The sequence below is a fragment of the Salmo salar genome, chromosome ssa09 (genome assembly GCF_905237065.1).
Source record: "Salmo salar chromosome ssa09, Ssal_v3.1, whole genome shotgun sequence".
Classification (NCBI taxonomy): Eukaryota; Metazoa; Chordata; class Actinopteri; order Salmoniformes; family Salmonidae; genus Salmo; species Salmo salar.
The window spans coordinates 69,796,905-69,817,751 of NC_059450.1; the positions used below are offsets into that span (position 1 = coordinate 69,796,905).

General features: G+C 41.1%; 1 protein-coding gene across 4 annotated transcripts; it reads right to left on the minus strand.

Annotated features, from left to right (window-relative positions):
* Nucleotides 1-160: 160 nt before the first annotated feature.
* On the minus strand, nt 161-17,412 carry LOC106611750 (uncharacterized). 4 transcript variants are annotated; one of them, XM_014212292.2, is made up of 16 exons: nt 16,966-17,409; nt 14,016-14,121; nt 11,588-11,801; nt 11,006-11,148; nt 9,068-9,230; nt 8,890-8,945; nt 8,498-8,688; nt 8,096-8,206; nt 7,818-7,943; nt 7,230-7,334; nt 6,999-7,148; nt 5,540-6,164; nt 3,425-3,488; nt 3,113-3,297; nt 2,896-2,984; nt 161-984 (listed from the first exon to the last, which is right to left on the minus strand). In XM_014212292.2, the coding sequence occupies exons 1-16, from the start codon at nt 17,152-17,154 to the stop codon at nt 892-894; spliced, it is 2,610 nt and encodes an 869-aa protein (XP_014067767.2). In that variant the 5' UTR covers nt 17,155-17,409; the 3' UTR covers nt 161-891. The 4 variants fall into 4 exon arrangements, with proteins under 4 accessions (XP_014067767.2, XP_014067768.2, XP_014067769.2 ...); XM_014212293.2 differs by lacking the exon at nt 16,966-17,409 and adding an exon at nt 15,773-16,025; XM_014212294.2 differs by lacking the exon at nt 16,966-17,409 and having other exon boundaries at nt 13,957-14,127.
* Nucleotides 17,413-20,847: the final 3,435 nt, after the last annotated feature.

Sequence of the window (20,847 nt, forward strand, 5' to 3'; positions counted from 1 at the left end):
TTGCTAGATCGAATCACTGAGCTGACAAGGTAAAAATCTGTCGTCTGCCCCTGAACAAGGCAGTTAACCCACTGTTCCTAGGCCATCATTGTAAATAAGAATTTGTTAACTGACTTGCCTAGTTAAATAAATAAAAAAATGAAAGCATAACAGGCATATGTCAAAAAAAGCAAGAAAAACCTAAATGACTTTATTAAGAAGGCACATCAACACCAACATCGTCACATTCAGTTGCTTCGCAAGTCATGATAAAACCTAAAGCACAGATAAAGGCATGTGTAATTACTGGCTATTCTCCAAACCAAATACAATATGAACAACTTCAGTCAAATGCTTCTGATCATTTAACACATCTCCCCATCAACTCTGATCGTGATCATAAACGTTTTGGACAAAACTTTAAAATGTAATTCACAGTGCTCTTTTGTTCCTACCAGTAAAGTTTTTCCTTCAACCCATCGAAATAGAAGTGCATTTATGGTCCCTCTGAGTTGTTACCATCTCGATAGCAAATATTTACATTTTCTACACGGGTAAAGGACATTTGAACTTGAATAAACACACGTTAAATTTGCCCATGTTGCTAAATACATAATCAAGATCAACTTATTTCATAGTCAACATATGATACATTTTAAATAATAGGCATGATTCACAGAATGTTTAACGCATGAGGTAAAATAGATTTTCCTGGAAATGTATCATAAGATGTATTTATTATAATACTCCAATCAAGTGTAGACATATGGATTAAATGCTACTAAATGGGATTGTTGTAAGGCCTACAACCAATCAAATAAATATTAACATTTTCAAAAACATCAGAACAACAGTTCACAGAACAAAAGATCATTAAAAAGCATGATTCAGCAGAGAACATCGAAAAATGAGTTAGTTGACATTCACTTTCTGCAGGGTTATGGCACTCACATTAAGGGCATCCTCACCTGGCAGAAGCTGTCTCAACAGGAATGAAAGCAGCATCTATTGAAAATAAAGAGAAGCAAAAGATGAATCAACATAACTGTACAAGACAGTCTAGACGTACAGTACCAGTCAAAAGTTTGGACACACCCACTCATTCAAGTTTTGTTTTACATTATAGAATAATAGTGAAGACGTCAACACTATGAAATAACACATATGGAATCATGTATTAACCCAAAAAAGTGTTAAACAAATCAAAATATAAAGTAGCCAACCTTTGCCTCGATGACAGCTTTGCACACTCTTGGCATTCTCTCAACATGGAATGCATTTCAATTAACAGGTGTGCCTTGTTAAAAGTTCATTTGTGGAATTTCTTTCCTTCTTAATGCATTTGAGCCAATCAGTTGTGTTGTGACATGGTAGGGGTGGTATACAGAAGATAGCCCTATTTGGTAAAAGATCAAGTCCATATTATGGCAAGAACAGCTCAAATAAGCAAAGACAAATGGCAGTCCATCAGTACTTTAAGACATGACGGTCAGTCAATCCAGAAAATTTCAAGAACTTTGAATGTTTCTTCAAATGCAGTCGCAAAAACCATCAAGCGCTATGATGAAACTGTCTCTCAAAGGACCGCCACAGGAAAGGAAGACCCAGAGTTACCTCTGCTGCAGAGGATAAGTTCATTAGAGTTAACTGCACCTCAGATTCCAGCCCAAATAAATGCTTCACAGAGTTTAAGTAACAGACATCTCAACATCAACTGTTTAGAAGAGACTGCGTGAAATCAGGCCTTCATGGTCGAATTGCTGCAAAGAAACCACAACCGAAGGACACCAGTAAGAAGAAGAGACTTGTTTGGGCCAAGAAACACGAGCAATGGACATTAGACCAGTGGAAATCTGTCAAAATTTCTGATTTTTGGTTCTTTGTGAGATGTAGAGTAGGTGAACGGATGATCTCCGCATGTGTGGTTCCCATCGTGAAGCATGGAGGAGGTGGTGTGATGGTGCTTTGCTGGTGACACTATCTAATTCATTTAAAATTCAAGGCATACTTAACCAGTGTAACAGTGTAGGTTCCGTCCCTCTCTTCGCCCCAACCCGGGCTCGAACCAGGGACCCTTGCACACATCAACAACTGACACCCCACGAAGCATCGTTACCCATCGCGCCACAAAAGCAGCGGCCCTTGCAACGCAAGGGGAAACCCTACTTCAAGTCTCAGAGCGAGTGACGTCGCCGATTGAAACGCTATTAGCGCGCACCACCGCTAACTAACTAGCCATTTCACATCGGTTACACCAGCATGGCTACCACAACATTCTGCAGCGATACGCCATCCCATCTAGTTAGCGCTTAGTGGGACTATCATTTGTTTTTCAACAGGACAATGACCCAACACACCTCCAGGCTGTGTAAGGGCTATTTGACCAAGGAGAGTGATGGAGTGCTGCATCAGATGACCTGGCCTCCACAATCACCCGACCTCAACCCAATTGAGATGGTTTGGGATGAGTTGGACCACAGGGTGAAGGAAAAGCAGCCAACAAGTGCTCAGCATGTGTGGGAACTGCTTCAAGACTGTTGGAAAAGCATTCCAGGTGAAGCTGATTGAGAGAATGCCAAGAGTGTACAAAGCTGTCATCAATGCTACTTTGAAGAATCTAAAATATATTTTGATTTGTTTAACACTTTTTTGGTTACTACATGATTCTATGTGTTATTTCATAGTTTTGATGTCTTCACTACTATTCTACAGTGTAGAAAATAGTAAAAAATAAACAAAAACCCTGGAATGAGTAGGTGTCTAAACATTTGACTGGTACTGTATATTTTTAGGACATTTGACAGATATCAAATATAGAGAGACAGAACTGCAACATTGATGAGAGGACATTAGGATCTTGACGTCAGTTCTCTCTTCCAGTGCTCTCTACAGAAACTCAAGAGGCTAGATACGCACATAGATCAGCTTCTTGTTTTCTTCACAGTCCTGGAAGAGCTTAAACGCTGTCTCCATATCTGTCTTCTTCAAGATTAAATAGTTTGAATCTAAAATGAGATCATGTTGTTAGTGAACTGTGAAAAACTTCTCAAATTTCTGTCCAAGCATGAAAAGCAAAATTCCAAACATTTAGATAGAAAAAAATAAAAAACACAAAACACTGTATATCACGTACATCTGGCATTGATGAGGTGGTGAGCTCTGTCTTTGGTCTCATGCTTCTCCTCACTGCTGCGATGGGGTATGGGGCAAGTCATCACCGGCAAGCCCTCGGGCCACTGTTTCTCACGCAGGTTGTCGATATAGGAGGCAATCTGTGCTTCCGTTGGGTTCATATTATTCAAGAAGCGGTTCACTTTCCTAGAGAATATTATAGAACGTCATTCTGGGATTCTCAAAAGGACAAATGTAGATCATCCTATTACTCTGTCAGTATGACGAACCAGGACTGCAGTGGAAAAATGGGAGAATATTTCACAGTTCTTACTTTTTCAATATCGGCATGACGGGTTTCAGAATCGCATCAAATATGTTCAGAAGGATGGAATTGCCTGGAGGGCAAAGTAGGGCGCTGATTATTACACACTATTAAATGTAATTAATATTCATAACCATCCTCAAAAGGTGACTCTTTAATTAAAATATAAACAACTAAAATTACATTGAACAAAAATATAAACGCAACATGCACCAATTCTTTTTTTTTTTACTGAGTTACAGTTCATATAAGAAATCAGTCAATTGAAATAAATTCATTAGGTCCTAATCTATGGATTTAACATGACTGGGAATACAGATATGCATCTGTTGGTCACAGACACCTTCATTAAAAATTAAAATAAAATAGGGGTGTGGATCAGAAACCCAGTCAGTATCTGGTGTGACCACCATTTGCCTCATACAGTACGACACATCTCTTTCACATACAGTTGATCAGGCTGTTGATTGTGGCCTGTGGAATGTTGCCCCACTCCTTTTCAATGGCTGTGCGAAGTTGCTTGATATTAGCGGGAACTGGAACACATACACGTCGGTCCAGAGCATCCCAAAGATGCTCAATGGGTGACACGTCTGGTAAGTATGCAGGCCATGGAAGAACTGGGACATTTTCAGCTTCAAGGAATTATGTACAGATCCTTGCAACATGGGGCCATTCATTATCATGCTGAAACATGAGGTGATGGCAGCGGATTTATGGCACGACAATGGGCCTCAGGATCTCATCATGGTATCTCTGTGCATTCAAATCGTCATTGATAAAATGCTAATTGTGTTCATTGTCCGAAGCATATGCACGCACATACCATAACCCCACCATGGGGCACTCTGTTCACAACGTTGACAACAGCAAACACACCCACACGACACATGTTGTCTGCCATCTGCACGGTACAGTTGAAACCAGGATTCATCTGTGAAGAGCACACTTCTCCAGCTTGCCAGTGGCCATTCAAAGGTGAGTATTTGCCCCCTGAAGTCAGTTACGATGCTGAACTGCAGTCAAATCAAGACCCTGGTGAGGACGACAAGCACGCAGATGAGCTTCCCTGAGACGTAACAGACAGTTTGTGCAGAATTTCTTCAGTTGTGCAGAACTACAGTTTCATCAGCTGTCTGTGTGGCTGGTCACAGACGATCCCTCAGGTGAAAAAGCCAGATGTGAAGGTCTTGGGCTGGTGTGATTACAAGTGGTCTTCGGTTGTGAGGCCGCTTAGACGTACTGCCAAATTCTCTAAAATGACATTGGAAACAGCTTATGGTAGAGAAGTTAACATTAAATTCTCTGGCAACAGTTCTGGTGGACATTCCTGCAGTCAGCATGCCAATTGCTCACTCCCTCAAAAATATTGACATCTGTGGCACTGTGTTGTGTGAGGAAACGGCACATTTTAAAGTGGCCTTTAATTGTCTTCTCACAAGGTGCACCTGTGTAATGACCATACTGTTTAATCAGCTTCTTGAAATGCCACACCTGTCCGGTGGATTGATTATCTTGGCAAAGGAGAAATATTCACTAACAGGGTAGTAAACAAATTTGAGAGAAAAATAACCTTTTTGTGCATATGGAACATTTCTGGGAGCATTTATTTCAGCTCATGAAACCAACACATTGCATTTATATTTTTGTTCAGTTTATCATTTTTTATTTATTATTGTATATAGAAAAAAGGTAACCTCATGTTTCTCCCCAATTTCGTGATGACCAATTGGTAGTTAGTCTTGTCTCATCGCTGCAACTCCCGTACGGACTCGGGAGAGGCGAAGGTCGAGAGCCGTGCGTCCTCCGAAACACAACCCAACCAAGCCGCACTGCTTCTTGACACAATGCCTACTTAACCCGGATGCCAGCCGCATCAATGTGTCAGAGGAAACACAGTGCACCTGGCAACCGTGTCAGTGTGCACTGCGCCCGGCCCACCACAGGAGTCACTAGTGCGCGATGGGACAAGAACATCCCTACCGGCCAAACCCTCTCCTAACCAGGACAATGCTGGGCCAATTGTGAGCCACCCCATGGGTCTCCCAGTTGCGGCCGGCTGCGACAGAGCCTGGACTTGAACCCAGGATACAATTTCAAACAAATGATGAAGTTAGAACTAACCAGATATTGCTTTCAACAAATCAAAAAGGGCTTTGGTTGCTTCCATTTGCTCCCAGCTGGATTGTTCCTTTTTCAAACACGGTGAGTCTTCTAATTTTGTCTGACTCCCCATTTCATTTCCTTTACTCCTGGGGATACCTCCTGACATTTTGAAAGTGAGTTTCTCCTTTTTATTCAACTTTCCACCGAAAGGATGTGATGGACTGTCAGCGAGGTCAAATTGCGAGCTTCCATTTTCACTGGAACGTCGCAGTCTACAGAAAGAGTCAGTCTGGTTTTCAGGGGTGTCTGATTTCGTTTGGGCCAGACACTCCTCTGATCTAGATAGCCCTTTGATTGCCATCTTTAGGTGGGAAGTTATGGGTTTCTCAGATTCCTCGGTTTTGTCTGCATTAACCAAAATGTCAGATTTCTCTATTGGTTCGGTCTCGTCATCTCTGCAGCACTCAATGGAACTGGGTTCTGAAGGAGAATCCTCATCACATTGGGAGATGATGATACATGGGCCCCGGGCCAGGTCATCCCTTGTATCGCCATCCAGGTTCTCAGTTGCAGTTGGTTCTGCAGCCTCCGTTGTGTTGGAATCATCTGGTTTGGTCCCTCTTCCAAGGCTGTTGTGCTTGTCCTGAAAAATTCATTGTGCATTGCAGACCTGGGTTCACATACATGTACATTTGATTATTAAAATTATTGTTTTTGGTATGAGTACGTTTAAATAATGTGGCCCAAATCAACTAGCTACTACTTCTGTTTGAGGTATTTGAAAGTATTTTCTAATAATTTCCCATAAAAAGCCTACTATTAGAAAATATTTCCAAATACATTATTTCAAATACCAAACAGACCTACGTTCAAATGCACGAGAGTGTTTGAAAATACATGGTATTTTGTTTTTCTTAAACTTTTTACCCCTTTTTCTCCCCAATTTCGTGGTATCCAATTGGTAGTTCCAGTCTTGTCCCATCGCTGCAACTCCCTTACGGACTCGGGAGAGGCGAAGGTCGAGAGCCATGTATCGTCCAAAACCCGCCAAGCCGCACTGCTTCTTGACACACTGCTCGCTTAACCCGGAAGCCAGCCGCACCACTGTGTAAGAGGAAACACCGTACAGCTGGCGACCAAAGTTGCGGCCGGCTGCGACACAGCCTGGGCTCAAACCCAGGTCTGTAGTGACACCTCTGGCACCGCGATGCAGTGCCTTAGACCACTGTGCCACTCGGGAGGCCAGGTATTTAGCTTAAAAAATATATATAAATACCCAAATACTTACTTCCAAATGTCTTTGAAAGTCGTGCATTGAAACACTATCACAAATATTGACCAACTGCTGGAGAGTCACTACTGGTTTGGTTTCTTAATCCACCAGCAGAGGGCATCATTTGCCATTTGTGGTGACACTGACATGATACAAGACTACCTGGCTTGCAGGCCTTGCTCAACAGGTTATTAAAATGCCTACCTCATCTTCCTCTTGGCCCGGAGTCAGGAAGTTGGCCAGGCCACTGAAGAGGCACCACACATGATCCTCTTCAACCAGCAGCTTTTCCAGAGGACACAGAAACTGAAATACTGGCTGAGTGTGGCCCACTAGAACATCAGACACCAGCTCCTGGAGAGGACATTTACTTTTATCATATCAGATCACCTATCTGTGTGCATTTATGCTCATGCATGAAGTGTGCCAGTGTACCTGTAAGAAGAGCTTGATGGACTTCCTGGCTTCTTTAAAATCCTCATTGATGTTCACCTCAGTGCTCTCCTCTAACACGTATAGGGAGGGTAAAGTAGCAGAGTCCTAAAAAAAATAAAAAAAAAAACAATCCAAACAAGGGAAAAATAATAATAAAAGAGAAATTGTATGATCTGTAAATAAGAGCGTCTGCTAAATGACTCAAGTGTAAATCTGGACTCATTGAGGATGCAAAAGGGAGACCAGTGTCAAAAGAGACTATACACTCAGACTATTAGCAATGGTTGTATCTAATTGTGCAACATCCATAAGATGTCAAAGATAAATGAAACAGTACAGTATGTGTTACATTCACAAGTCCTGCAGCGCTCTGTTTTGACAACAGTGCTGTGGTTTTGTCATCTTGAGACCCAACAAAATAAGGAAGTTACCATTGGTCTCATTTCTCAAAAACCTTTTACACTGAATTCAATACCAAACAGCATAGCGGCTTTACCTCATTTCATTGGCCATGAGGTTACATAGTGAAATGGTACCTTGTGCAACACAATAGCAGCAATACAATCTCCCTCTTCATAATTCCCTAACCTGCCATAGGTTGCGGAAGTGGATGATGTCTGTTTTGGTCTTCCTCACGTTCCAGTGAAGATTTTCAGGGTTGTCCCTCTCCTCCAGGTGAACTGTAAAATACAGTTCCTCGTTTTCCCTCTCCACCTACAGACAGTAACATCTTACTTTACACACCATTCTGGCACAAACAGGTAACAGAATGACCAAGGACATGTCTTCACACAGCTCAGTTTCATAACTAAGAGTAGTTGCATTCAAAGCATTCCACAGTGACTTGTGTGCGATTAGTGACTTACACAAGGGACGCTGACAGCCCAGTGGCCAACCCGCCACAGCTCATACGACAGCTTGAATTCCATCATATCCTCTTGTACACTGTTCCAGTAGCTCTCCAGATCACTGTCCTCCTGGTGAAACAAACCAATGACAAAATAAAAATGTCAGCTGTGTTATATTTCATCCTCAGTTTGATACTTAATGTTACCAGACTATAAATAGAACAATGTTTGGGGAGGAGAGAGGACATTCAGAAATAATATGAAATAATCTTCTATTGGATAGATGGCAAAACATGTACTGTCTGTATGTATGCACTGTCTTTAGAAATCAATAGAATTGCTATAAAAAAAAAAGACTAGAACAGGGTGAATAGTGCAGTGATGACTGCAGAGCCGCTCTTTCTGGTGCAGTGTCCTTACGCTGTCAGAGTCCTGCTGGTTCCGGATGGAGCCCTCCCGGCTACTCCCTTCATTTTCGTTTGATGGACGACCCTGGATAGACAGGGCCGTGACAACCAGCGCCTGCTCCCTTTTCTTCATCTTCTCCCTTTTAGCCTTCTTCAATCTCATCTTGTCAAGGAATTTAGACCAGCCTTCCTTCAATTTGTTGGCTGGAAAAACCACACATATCTGATTAGCTAAGTGTCGACAATTTTCATGGCCCTTTTCTATGTCACAAGTTGACTGCAACTATGATAACTTTAAGGCAGGAGAAAGAAAACAAACATGAAAAAAATCATCATGGATCACACAGAATAAACTGGACATTTTAATTAGCTTAGTAATGGTTTCAAATACACAAATACCCTCACCTTTCTTTTTGGACTTGCTGTCACTGGTTTGAGCACCCTCTGTTTCTTCCTGTGTCCTAAAATGGCCACAAAACAAAACCAAAGCACAATTTCTTTCTGTGTTCTCTGCACCCTTGCAGCACTGAAGCGTGTTTATTAAAGACAAGAGAGGCAGCCTGGTAGGAAAAGGTCCACTCACGCTCCACTGGCCTGGCTCTCCAGGGAGACGGGAGAGGCCCTGTCAGAGTGGGACTCACACAGCTCCTCCACAGAGCTCTTACGGGTCGCTCCATCCAGCTGACTCACCACCAGCTGGTTGAGGTTGTCAGGGTCTGAGAGCCACCGCACCAGCAGGTCCAGTGCTGAGGGCATGGATGACAAAGTCAATGTGATACTGACTACAGAGTAAAACCACATGGTAGTGGGACAAAACCATGTTCAATAAATACTAAACAAAAATATAAACTGCCCCATGAGCTGAAATAAAATATCTTATTTGGGAAGCTTATTTCTCTTAAATCTTGTGCACAAATTTGTTTACATCCCTGTTAGTGAGCATTTCTCCTTTGCTAAGATAATCAATCCACCTGACTGGTGTGGCATTTCAAGAAGCTGATTAAACAGAATGGTCATTACACAGATGCACCTTGTGCTGGGGACAATAAAAGGCCACTCTAAAATGTGCAGTTGTCTCACATAACACAATGACACAGATGTCTCAAATTGAGGGAGCGTGCAATTGGAATACTGACTGCAGGAATGTCAAATAAAGCTATTGCCAGAGAATTAAATGTACATTTCTCTAACATAAGCCGCCTCCAACGTTGTTTTAGAGAATTTGGCAATACGTCCAACTGGATTCACAACCGCAAACTCGTGTGGGCGAGCGGTTTGCTGATGTCAACATTGTGGAAAGAGTGCCCAATGGTGGCGGTGGGGTTATGGTATGGGCAGACATAAGTTACAGACAACGAACACAATTGCATTTTATCGATGGCAATTTGAATGCACAGAGATACCGTGACGAGATCCTGAGGCCCATTGTCGTGCCATTCATCCGCCGCGATCACCTCATGTTTCAGCATGATAATGCACTGCCCCGTGTCGGAAGGATCTGTACACAATTCCTGGAAGCTGAAAATGTCTCAGTTCTTTCATGGCCTGCATACTCACCAGACATGTCTGCCATTGAGAATGTTTGGGATGCTCTGGATCGAGGTGTACGACAGCATGTTCCAGTTCCCGCCAATACCAAGCAACTTTGCACAGCCATTGAAGAGAACAACCTTCCACAGGCCACAATCAAAAGCCTGATCAACTCTATGTGAAGGGGATGCGTCACGCTGCATGAGGCAAATGGTGGACACACCAGATACTGACTGGTTTTCTGATCCACGCCCCTACATTTTGTTTAAGGTATCTGTGACCAACAGATGCATATCTGTATTCCCAGTCATGTGAAATCCATAAATTAGGGCCTAATTAATTTATTTCATTTGACTGATTTCCTTATATGAACTGTAACCCAGTAAAATCTTTGAAATTGTTGCATGTTGCGTTTCTATTTTTGCTCAGTATACATAGGCAAAAAGCAGACACACTTGCTCAGAATAACAGACCATTACAGAGAGCCTTTCCAACTTGTTTCGCTTTTATACCAATGTCCACCTCCAGTATCCACGTCTCCCAGGCAACAAAACAAAATGGTGTTAACGGTCAAGTTTCACTGAACATTTTTGAGACTCAATTAAGGTTACAGGTGCAGAAGTTAAATGCTTTATCTACAACAGTAAAAACCCTTACCATTACAAAGCCATAAATGTAAATTATCCAAGCCGTTTCACTGGCTCCTGTGATCATTATTAAAAAAAAATATATGTTTTATTGTCACATAGGTGCAGTGAAATGCGTTGTTCTACATTATCTGCAGGTTTCAATAACACAGTATGTTAGCTTTCCTCTAAGGAGAGCCCTAGTTTAGTTACAGCATGGTATGTGCAGTATTTCTAACCTCTATCCTTTACTCATCATGATAAGCAACATAATGATTTCATGCTAATTTGTTATTTTTTCAAAACTTCAGCAATGTGCTGAGAGAATACAAGAGGCACTGATAGGCCTATATTGTGGGGCTTACCTTTTAAGGCAACTATCTCATTTAAGGCACAGTGGCTGACTGCCAGTCCCCATAGGGACTGGGGTAAAAGGTTTCGCACCAGTGCTTCAGAGAACACTCGGAGAACTTCAACCTCCTCTCCTCTAGAGCGGAACAATGGTTTTCTGACACACACAGAGAGAGAGAGAGAGAGAGAACAAAACAGACAGACAAAATTAATAAAAATAGTCTATTTGGAATAATGACAAAGTGAGCAATAATACCTAGATTGATGATTTTATGACAGAGCATAACACATTGATAAGCGAGACATTCTATCCCTGCAATACGTAATACAGGCCATTCTTCCATCATGTGACAACTTGTATAGTACCCTAGGTCACATTAAATCTATTTTTTTTAAGTGCATTACACCCAATAAAAAAAGTTTGAAATTCCGAACTGAGGATGTTAATGATTTATCCAAAACAATCAAATATACATAAACCACTTCAACAGTATAGGCAAGCGATACAGCTGTAGAACGGCAACTCAATATGGGTGATCACATAATCTATGGCTTCTATTGATATTCTACAAGCGACTTCAGGAGAGCTGTATTACCTATGAGACTGTTTGGCATTATGGAGGTGCTGGGTCAGGATGCGAATGCAGCCCACACTTGCAGCACAGACGTCAAAGTCTTTGCCTTTGCTGATGACTTGATCGATGACTTGGTCAAACTCCCTCCACAGCACCTGGTGCAGGAGCTGACTGTCACAGGGCTCAGGGATGCTGTACCAGGGGAGGACTAGCTGGGCGTAGGCACACTCAAACACTGGAGAAAACGCACACTCAAAATCAACACAAAGGCAAAATAGTTGACGAAGACAAAAAAATAAATACATTTACAGCGCATTCGGAAAGTATTCAGACCCTTTCACTTTTTCCACATTTTGTTACATTACAGCCTTATTTTAAATTTGATTATTTTATTGTTTATCCCTCATCAATCTACACACAATACCCCATAATGACAAAGCCAAAACTTGTTTATAGACATTTTTGCAAATGTATTAAAAATAAAAAACAGAAATACCTTATTTGCGTAAGTATTCAGACCCTTTGAGACTCAAAATTTGGCTCAGGTGCATTAGGTTTCCAATGATCATCCTTGAGATGTTTCTACAACTTGGAGTCCACCTGTGGTAAATTCAATTGATTGGACATGATTTGTAATGGCACACACCTGTCTATATAAAAAAGGTCCCACAGTTGACAGTGCATTGCAGAGCAAAAATCAAGCAGCGAGGTCGAAAGAATTGTAGCTTGAGCTCCGATACAGGATTGTGTCGAGGCACAGATCTGGGGAAGGGTACCCCAAAAAAATATGCAGCATTGAAGGTCCCCAAGAACATGGTGGCCTCCATTCTTAAATAGAAGTTTGGAACCACCAAGACTCTTCCTAGAGCTGGCCGCCCGGCCAAACTGAGCAATGGGCGAGAAGGGCCTTGGTCAGGGAGGTGACCAAGAACCCGATGGTCACTCTGACAGAGCTCCAGAGTTCCTCTGTGGAGATGGGAGAACCTTCCAGAAGGACAACCAATCTCTGCAGCACTCCACCAATCAGGCCTTTATGGTAGAGTGGCCAGACGGAGGCCACTCCTCAGTAAAAGGCACATGACAGCCCTCTTGGAGTTTGGCAAAAGGAACCTAAAGGACTCTCAGACCATGAGAAATAAGATTCTCTGGTCTGATGAAACCAAGTGTCTTTGGCCTGAATGCCAAGTGTCACGTCTGGAGGAAACCAGGCACCACTCATCACCTGGCCAATACCATCCCTACGGTGACACATGGAGGTGGCAGTGTATGGGGATGTTTTTCAGTGGCAGGGAGACTAGTCAGGATCGAGGGAAAGATGAATGGAGCAAAGTCCTTGATGAAAACCTGCTCCAGAGCACTCAGGACCTCAGACTGGGGCGAAGGTTCACCTTCCAACAAGACAACAACCCTAAGCACACAGCAAAGACAGCGCAGGAGTGGCTTCGGGACAAGTCTCTGAATGTCATTGAGTGGCCCAGCCAGAGCCCAGACTTGAACATCTCACGAGAGACCTGAAAATAGCTGTGCATCTACGCTCCCCATCTAACCTGACAGAGCTTGAGAGGATCTGCAGAGAAGAATGGGATTAACTCACCAAATACAGGTGTGCCAAGCTTGTAGCATCATACCCAAGAACAGCCGAGGCTGTAACTGCTGCCAAAGGTGCTTCAACAAAGTACTGAGTAAAGTGTCTGAATACTTATGTAAATGTGATATTGCAGGTTTTTTTTATATACATTTGCAACAATTTCTAAAAACCTGTTTTTGCTTTGTCATTATGGTGAATTGTGTGTAGTTTGAGGGGGGAAATGATATATTCCAATTTTAAAATAAGGCTGTAACGTAACAAAATGTGGAAAAAGTGAAGGGATCTGAATACTTTCTGAATGCACTTCAAAAGAGCCCTGAGTATTGTAAGTGAAAGGCTACATTTTGTACTTATGATTTATTTATAAGTGTAGGTTGAAGTGAGCTGGGAAATTCATTTTAGCAGGATTTTCAAAAACACTTCCCGACAGAAAACACTCCAAACCGGTCTGAGCATGCCTTATACAAAATATGCCAACCAACTCGTTCCATTTACAAGCAGAGCTTGGTAAAGCACCACCCGCTTTCCATAATCCACAGCACATTGAAAGAGTTATTTTTGTGTCTATTGCCTCAACATCTTTGTCACACAAGCCCCAGATCATGTAACATGAGATATGTCTTCAGCTGCATTTGCTATCTTATTCAACTGTGTCACAGAATACAGAAGAACTACATTTGGCTGACCAAGTACACTAAGGAAAAGGGCAGAATATTGTTTTCGTTATTCGTCCTTGATCTTAACAATAGACTCCGCTTTACAAATCTCTTACACTGGCAGAAAGCCTGACAGGATTACTTACAAAAAATGTCTAGGAACATTCTGGCAGGATCTCAAATTACGCAGAGCAAAATTGCACACCTTGCTGAAGAGACCTCTTCACATGGGGAAACTGTCTCTCCTGTGATGTTTCAGCTTTAGTGCTTGTTGTATCAGTCACATCACAACCTAAATGGTCGGTGGTTTCCTGTAAGACAATTCAGATACATTACAGTAAAGTTCAGTACAGTAAAGAGTACAGTACAGGGCACAGTAAAGAGGTGATTATAGTGTTTGGACATCATTCATTCCTTACCATGTAGATTAAGTAGAAAGATAGCATAAGTTCATTTTCCATGTAAAAGGACCCATGAGCACTAATATGTGAAGTTGGGTGTCAAATGACTGGGTGTCAGATTGACTTCTAAAACTGATTTAAAAACGGGGTCTAAGAAAACATCGACCAGATAAAAAAGGTATTAGAAATACATCAAAACCAGTGGAGGCTGCTGAGGGGAGCCTGGCTCATAATAATGGCTGCAACAGAGCATATGGAATTGCATCAAACACATGGAAACCATGCGTTTGATGTATTTGATACCATTCCAGCTATTCCGCTCTAGTCATTACCACAAGCCTGTTCCCTTTAATTAAGGTGCCACCAACCTCCTGTGATCAAACACTACAATGTTGAAGTAAAGACCGCTATCAATTAAAATCAACACATATTTAGTTTAGTAAAAAAAAATTCTGCCTTCCGTATGTTTAAGACACGTTGCCTTGTGCCTTGAAATTCTGTTACCAAAAACCCAGATACCTTCAAGATATTTTCTAATTTCTCTCCGTCATGAGGGATGATAATGAAAGTTCACAGAAGTAACAAGGTAGACCTATCAATTAGTTATAGTGTTGTTACTGATATCAATTTTGTTGATAATTTATTAAATGATTAAAACTAGAAATTCTGTTACCAAATCGCTAACAGAATTTTGAAAAAAATCTGTAACGGAATCTCTGCAATTGAGCTACAATGGGAAATTATAGTAGTCAACGCCTGATGTCCATGGATGTTGACAAGCAGATTTCAACACCCACAGACGCCTGGACCAGCATAAATTTGGCCCTAACATAGACGTCCATGATAGGTTCAGATTTGGTTCGGTAAATCTGAACCAACCATAGATGTCTATGTTTCACAAGTTTGAGCACCACTGTATAGTACAATAGAGTAGAGTTCAGTAGAGTAGAAGAGAGTTCTGCACAGTAGAGCACACTTCAGTTGAATACACTATAATGTACTGTACTCTACAATACCCTACTGAGCTTTACTTTGATGTTAAGACTTGTGAAACATGATAGTCTATTATAGGTTAAGATTTGGCCCAGTCCGGACCAACATCATTTGTTCTTGTTTGGTGGCAGAGCTCAAATAAACCTGCAATATGTAACTTTTTGGGCAACCTGACCAAATTCACATAGAAATGTATGTTATACATCTGTCATTCTCATTGAAAGCAAGTTTAAGAAGCGGTAGATCTGTTCTGTGTGTGCTATTTCTATGCTTCCCATTCTTACGTTTCGTTTTGCTTATTTTACTTTCGTTTTTGTACACCAGCTTCAAACTGCTGAAAATACGATCTTTTTGGTTATGGAAAATATATTTTACAGCAGTTTGGAGTACAATGATTCTCTACACTATACTTGCTTGTTTTGTCACATAAACTTAAATTAAAATAAACTGTTTGGATTTTAGCAACCAGCAAATGACGGAGAGATTTCTGCATAGTGCAGCTTTAAAATAATAGCCAGTCTGTAGAATAATACCCAAATAGGCAAAGAAGGATATTGCATATTTCTACCTTTGCGTAACAGGTAGAAGTTTTGGATACATCACAGTGAAGAGAACGACTTCCGTATCCATAATTATGCATTTCTGTGTAGTACATATCAGGGACCCATGATGAAATTACATTTCCGCAAGTCTATTACCAGGTGTCAATCGACTTCACTTAGCGAAGTTAAAAAGGTGCTACACATAGGATTTTTTATTTGCCCATAATATATCGGGCGCTAATAAAGCCCAACAGTGGAGGTGTCATTAACACCCATAAAACCTAGCGGTCAAAGATTTAAATGATTCCAATCGGTTTTCACCATTCATTTTTCCCATAGGAGATTTTACAAACACATAAAATAAGGGCTGTGTTTCTTCTAGGTTTACCCTGGTGTGACATTTTGATAACCATGTAAATCGCTCGGACAAGGGGACTTTTATCAATACTCTCTGGAGCGGCATCTGTTGTCAAAAATGTTCTGACTTTGTGGTTGTGTTATCTAGCGGAAATCGCTCTGTCATTTCCTGGTTGCTCAATTTCAGTTCATGTTTTTTTTTTTAAAACAAGCACTGAATCGAGTAGGGAAGCATTGTACCATCTAAATCGCAAAATAGTTTTCACAGATGTTTGAAGCTGGTGGACCAAAACCGCCCACCAGCTTAAAACAGGTGGTGTTATTGAAAATATATTTCACAGCGATTTAGATGGTACAAGGATTACTGGGCTAGGGGACACACCATTATTTCGCGGGTGTTATCATAGCGCTCCTTTCATCACCCTTGTATCACCTTATTTTCCCCTCCACTTGTAAAAATATGGGCAATTTGCCACCAGCTATATATAGGACATGAGGTCCGTGTCAATAACTTTCCATTATAATTTTATACGTTTCATTTGACCACACAACTACTACAACAGTAATGTTTCATTGGCTAACAACTTAATAGATTGCAGACAGGCATTCAGTTGCAATATTAAAATGTTTGGTGGTATTAATGAGTGAACATTGACATCACTGACATGATTCATAAACTGGTTACATTGTTTCTGTGATTTTGTAAACAAAAGTAACGTGCATGGCTCACTTGCCCAGTTACATTGAATCTCATTATGAGCGTTACATTCTGGCAATGATGATCTCTCGTGCAGATGAAAAAGTAACACCTTACCGCAATTGAATAGTCAGTCATAACAAATGCATAGAATATTTAAATTACCTGGAATAAATCTTCTTCAGCCACATCGTCTGTTTGAGTGCCGCTTTCCCGTCTGGTCTTTATTAAAACATTTGGGGTTGATTGCCAAAATAGTAAACATAAAACAATTTGAGCCGCTACTTGTCCGCGGTCAAATAAATACCACACAAACCCAAGAATGATGGCAATAGAGAAGCGCAACAGGTACATGTTCTATCTTTTCAAGACGCCAGTCTCATTCATTCAACTATTCAATTTCCATTCAGGTAGCTATTCAACGTTTTAGTCTAGGTCTTCATCTATAAAAACATTCCTTCATAGAGGAAAGGCAAAGGTCATTTTCAACTTGCTTGTCTTGATAAAACATTAAAAGAAAATAATTAAACACCCTGAGAAGTGCTCGTGCGCTTCTTCTTCTTCAAAGTTTTATGGCAGACTACACCTACTGGTGTATTGCCGCCGCCGCCGCCACTTCTCTTCTTCTTCTTCTTCTTCTTCTTCTTCTTCTTCGATGGGGTTTAACGGCGGTTGGCATCCAATGTTAATGGTGCATTACCGCCACCAGCTGCACGGGGTATTGAATAAGAAAAACAAAAAAAACATTCCATATTGCCGCCACCTACAGTACGGGGTCTTCTTCTTTGATATTATGGCTGTCGGCAAACAAATACTATAGGTGCATGCCGCGACCTAGTGCTTTGGCTGTATATGAGGGCTCTGGTCAGAGTTAGTTTTTTTGGTTGGGTATGCAACTGATTATGGTATGGCAGGCCATCTGTTGGGAGAAGGGTGCAATTGAGGACCGCAATTTGGGGGAGTTCCTGCATGTCGGCATTCCTGCATCTGCAGAAACCCCTCTTTATTATTTTATTGGTCCATTATTAAGTTAGGACATGCGTTCTGTGGGTGGCACTGTGTGCTTTTTTTGAAGGATGGGTCCCAGTCTCTCGGGGGCCCTGGGATCCGGGGAGATGGGGTGGTATACCGGTCACTGGAATGACAACCCAACTTGGGATGGGAGGTTTTAGTATATGCAAAAGTAGAGAACAATTGGAGGTTTACTTCGTAGCAATGCAAATATCATGGTACAGCTATATGGACACTCAGTCATGACTTTTTAATGGTAAGCTTACAAACATATCTTATGATAAATGGAATTGAAACTTGTATCTCATTATGGTAAATGGTGAAATAAGTATAGCCAGTTATAATTGTAATGGCTTAGCAGATAATAAGAAAAGACGGGGGGGAATATACTTCTCCCATGGGAAAAGAAACTCAAAAGGGGTGATGATATTAATTAACAATAATTTTCATCAGAATGTGCAAATTGTCCAAAATGATCCCCAAGGTAGATGGATTATTTCAAATATGTTATTGGACCATAAACAGATTTGGCTCATTAAACTATATGGTCCAAATAATTATGATCCACGCTTCTTTGTGTATATATACACGTATATACATATATACTAATTTATCAAACCTTTAAGTAATACAAGACTATTATTATGGTGGCAGATTATAATACGGTTTTAAATACATCAATGGAACTGTGAAGGACAATCAAAACAATTCAAATGTATTGGTCACATACAAGTCTTTAGCAGATGTTATTGCGAGTGTAGCGAATATCTGGACTTGCCCACCTTGCTTTATTGGAATGGAAGGAACATTTGGGCGTCACGAATAGGATGATTGATTCTGCCTGCGGAGCTTTCCAGTGGTGGTCTGCGAGGAAAACCGGAAGCACATTTTATAAAGCGTGGGGAAATTCCTGTCTGACCAAAAGAGGATGAGACCCACCCAGACCAGACCCTTACTGTGAGCTGCCCAGGAGGAGACACATCATCCGCAAACAATTGCGGAACGGCAACTGATTTCAGTAAGTCAATTTCAATTAATCTGTATAAAAATAAATGATAAAAAATACATTTAAGGCGAGTAATGCATAAAAAGGTACCCATAGTCTTATAGAGAGAAGGCTATTCACTAGTTTTATGAGAAGACTAGAGTTAGGGTGTAACGATACCATGGAAAGCCCCGCTGACAGCTGTCTGTAGGCATTTAGAAGAGAAGTGTTTTTGTGGTCTGCAGCCACTACAAATAACACAAGGTGTTTTTGAATACAGGGTGTTATTTACAGTACCAGTCAAAAGTTTGGACACACTGTAACGTGCGTCGTATAGAGGGGACCAAGGCGCGGCGTGTGAAGTGCTCATATCTCCTTTAATGAATACACTTAAAACAGAAAACAACAAAACGACCAAACATTTCCGTCAGGTACTACAGACAAAACGGAAAAGAACTACCCACAAAAACCCAGGAAGAAAAACCCCTACTTAAATATGATCTCCAATCAGAGGCAACGAGGATCAGCTGCCTCCAATTGGAGATCAACCCAAACAACCCCAACATAGAAATAGAAAAACTAGAACTAAAACATAGAAAACATAGAAAAACCCAAAACACCCCCTGTCACGGCCTGACCTACTCTACTATAGAAAATTACATCTTACTAGGGTCAGGACGTGACACACACATACTCATTCAAGGGTTTTTCTTTCTTTTTTTACTATTTTCTATATTGTAGAATAATAGTGAACACATCAAAATTATGAAATAACACATATGGAATCATGTAGTAACCCAAAAAGTTAAACAAATCAAAATATATTTTATATTTGAGATCCTTCAAAATAGCCACCCTTTGCCTTGATGACAGCTTTACACAGTCTTGGCATTCTCTAAACCAGCTTCACCTGGAATGCTTTTCCAACACCCTGTAATCATCTCTGTGGTGAGATCGCCAAGATGATAGGGGAGTATAAAAAAATGGTTTCAACTGTGTGTTGTTATTCTCTTTGACATTTGTTTTAGAAAACTGTATTAACAATATTGGTAGCAATAATAATTTGTCATACAGTAAATCATTTCTCTGGATTTACTCAATCAGGTAGTAGTAATAATTTGTCATATTGTAAATAATTTGTCTGGATTTCCTGAATCAGAAATGCCCTAAACTAAACTGTTGTTCTGGTCTGTCCTCTCTCTGGGTTATGGGCGAAGGTGACCCCAGATGGTATCTAGATGCATGGAAGGGATCATTTGACCAAGAACAGTGTGAACCTCAACCGGCTTAAGTAATGGCGACAATGGCGTTCAGTATGGTCCTTCACCACTTCTACCGTGAGACCTGAGTCCAAGCCAGCAACCTGTACACAGCAACCAGTCGAAGCTATCAACTGCCTTTTCTCTCATGCCTTTTCGCTCAGGAGTGCGACATGAGTCCACGTGGAGTGAGCATGGAGAGAGAGATCCCGTCCAAACTTGCTGTACTGGTAGGAAAATAGACAAGACTTAATGGACTGTAAAGGACAGTGGTGGCTCAGGTGAGAGACATTATCAAGGGCCATCCACTTTGAACATGTGCAATGGGGAGGACGAACTGAAACACTATTTGAAGAATAAAATGAAGAAATGCCAGAAGGATAAGTGCCCGGAGGAAGGGGGGTGGTCAACCATGCCCGTAATTGATTTAGGCTTATCCCCCCCAAAATATTTGAGGTATCAGGTTGATTGTGGAGGTCTGCACACTGCAAAATGTAAAGTAATTTAGACTAAGAGTGCATTGAGATACCAATATGTCATTACCGGAAGTGATGAGAATAGTTAATGCTAGAAATATAAGATGAATATACTGTATGTAAATGTAAATGTACATTCTGCCAGTATAGGCGTGTACTAAGTTGAGGGTTTTAAAGTAAAGTGATAGAACCAACGTGAAGCACTAAGGACTGTCATTCTAAATTTGGGTTGGATAACTTATCAATAGTTATAATTATGATTTGGAAAGGCGTGGCTTCTAGTGACAGAGCTATGTCCCTAAATTATGAGGAGAGC

Coding starts and splice junctions, on each gene's coding strand:
- LOC106611750 (XM_014212292.2), bottom strand. CDS start 17,154: ATGTACCTGTTGCGCTTCTCTATTGCCATCATTCTTGGGTTTGTGTGG. Junction 11,802..14,015: donor GAAGAGGTCTCTTCAGCAAG/GTGTGCAATTTT, acceptor CGTTTTCTCCAG/TGTTTGAGTGTGCCTACGCC. Junction 8,689..8,889: donor CAGCAAGTCCAAAAAGAAAG/GTGAGGGTATTT, acceptor TGGTTTTTCCAG/CCAACAAATTGAAGGAAGGC.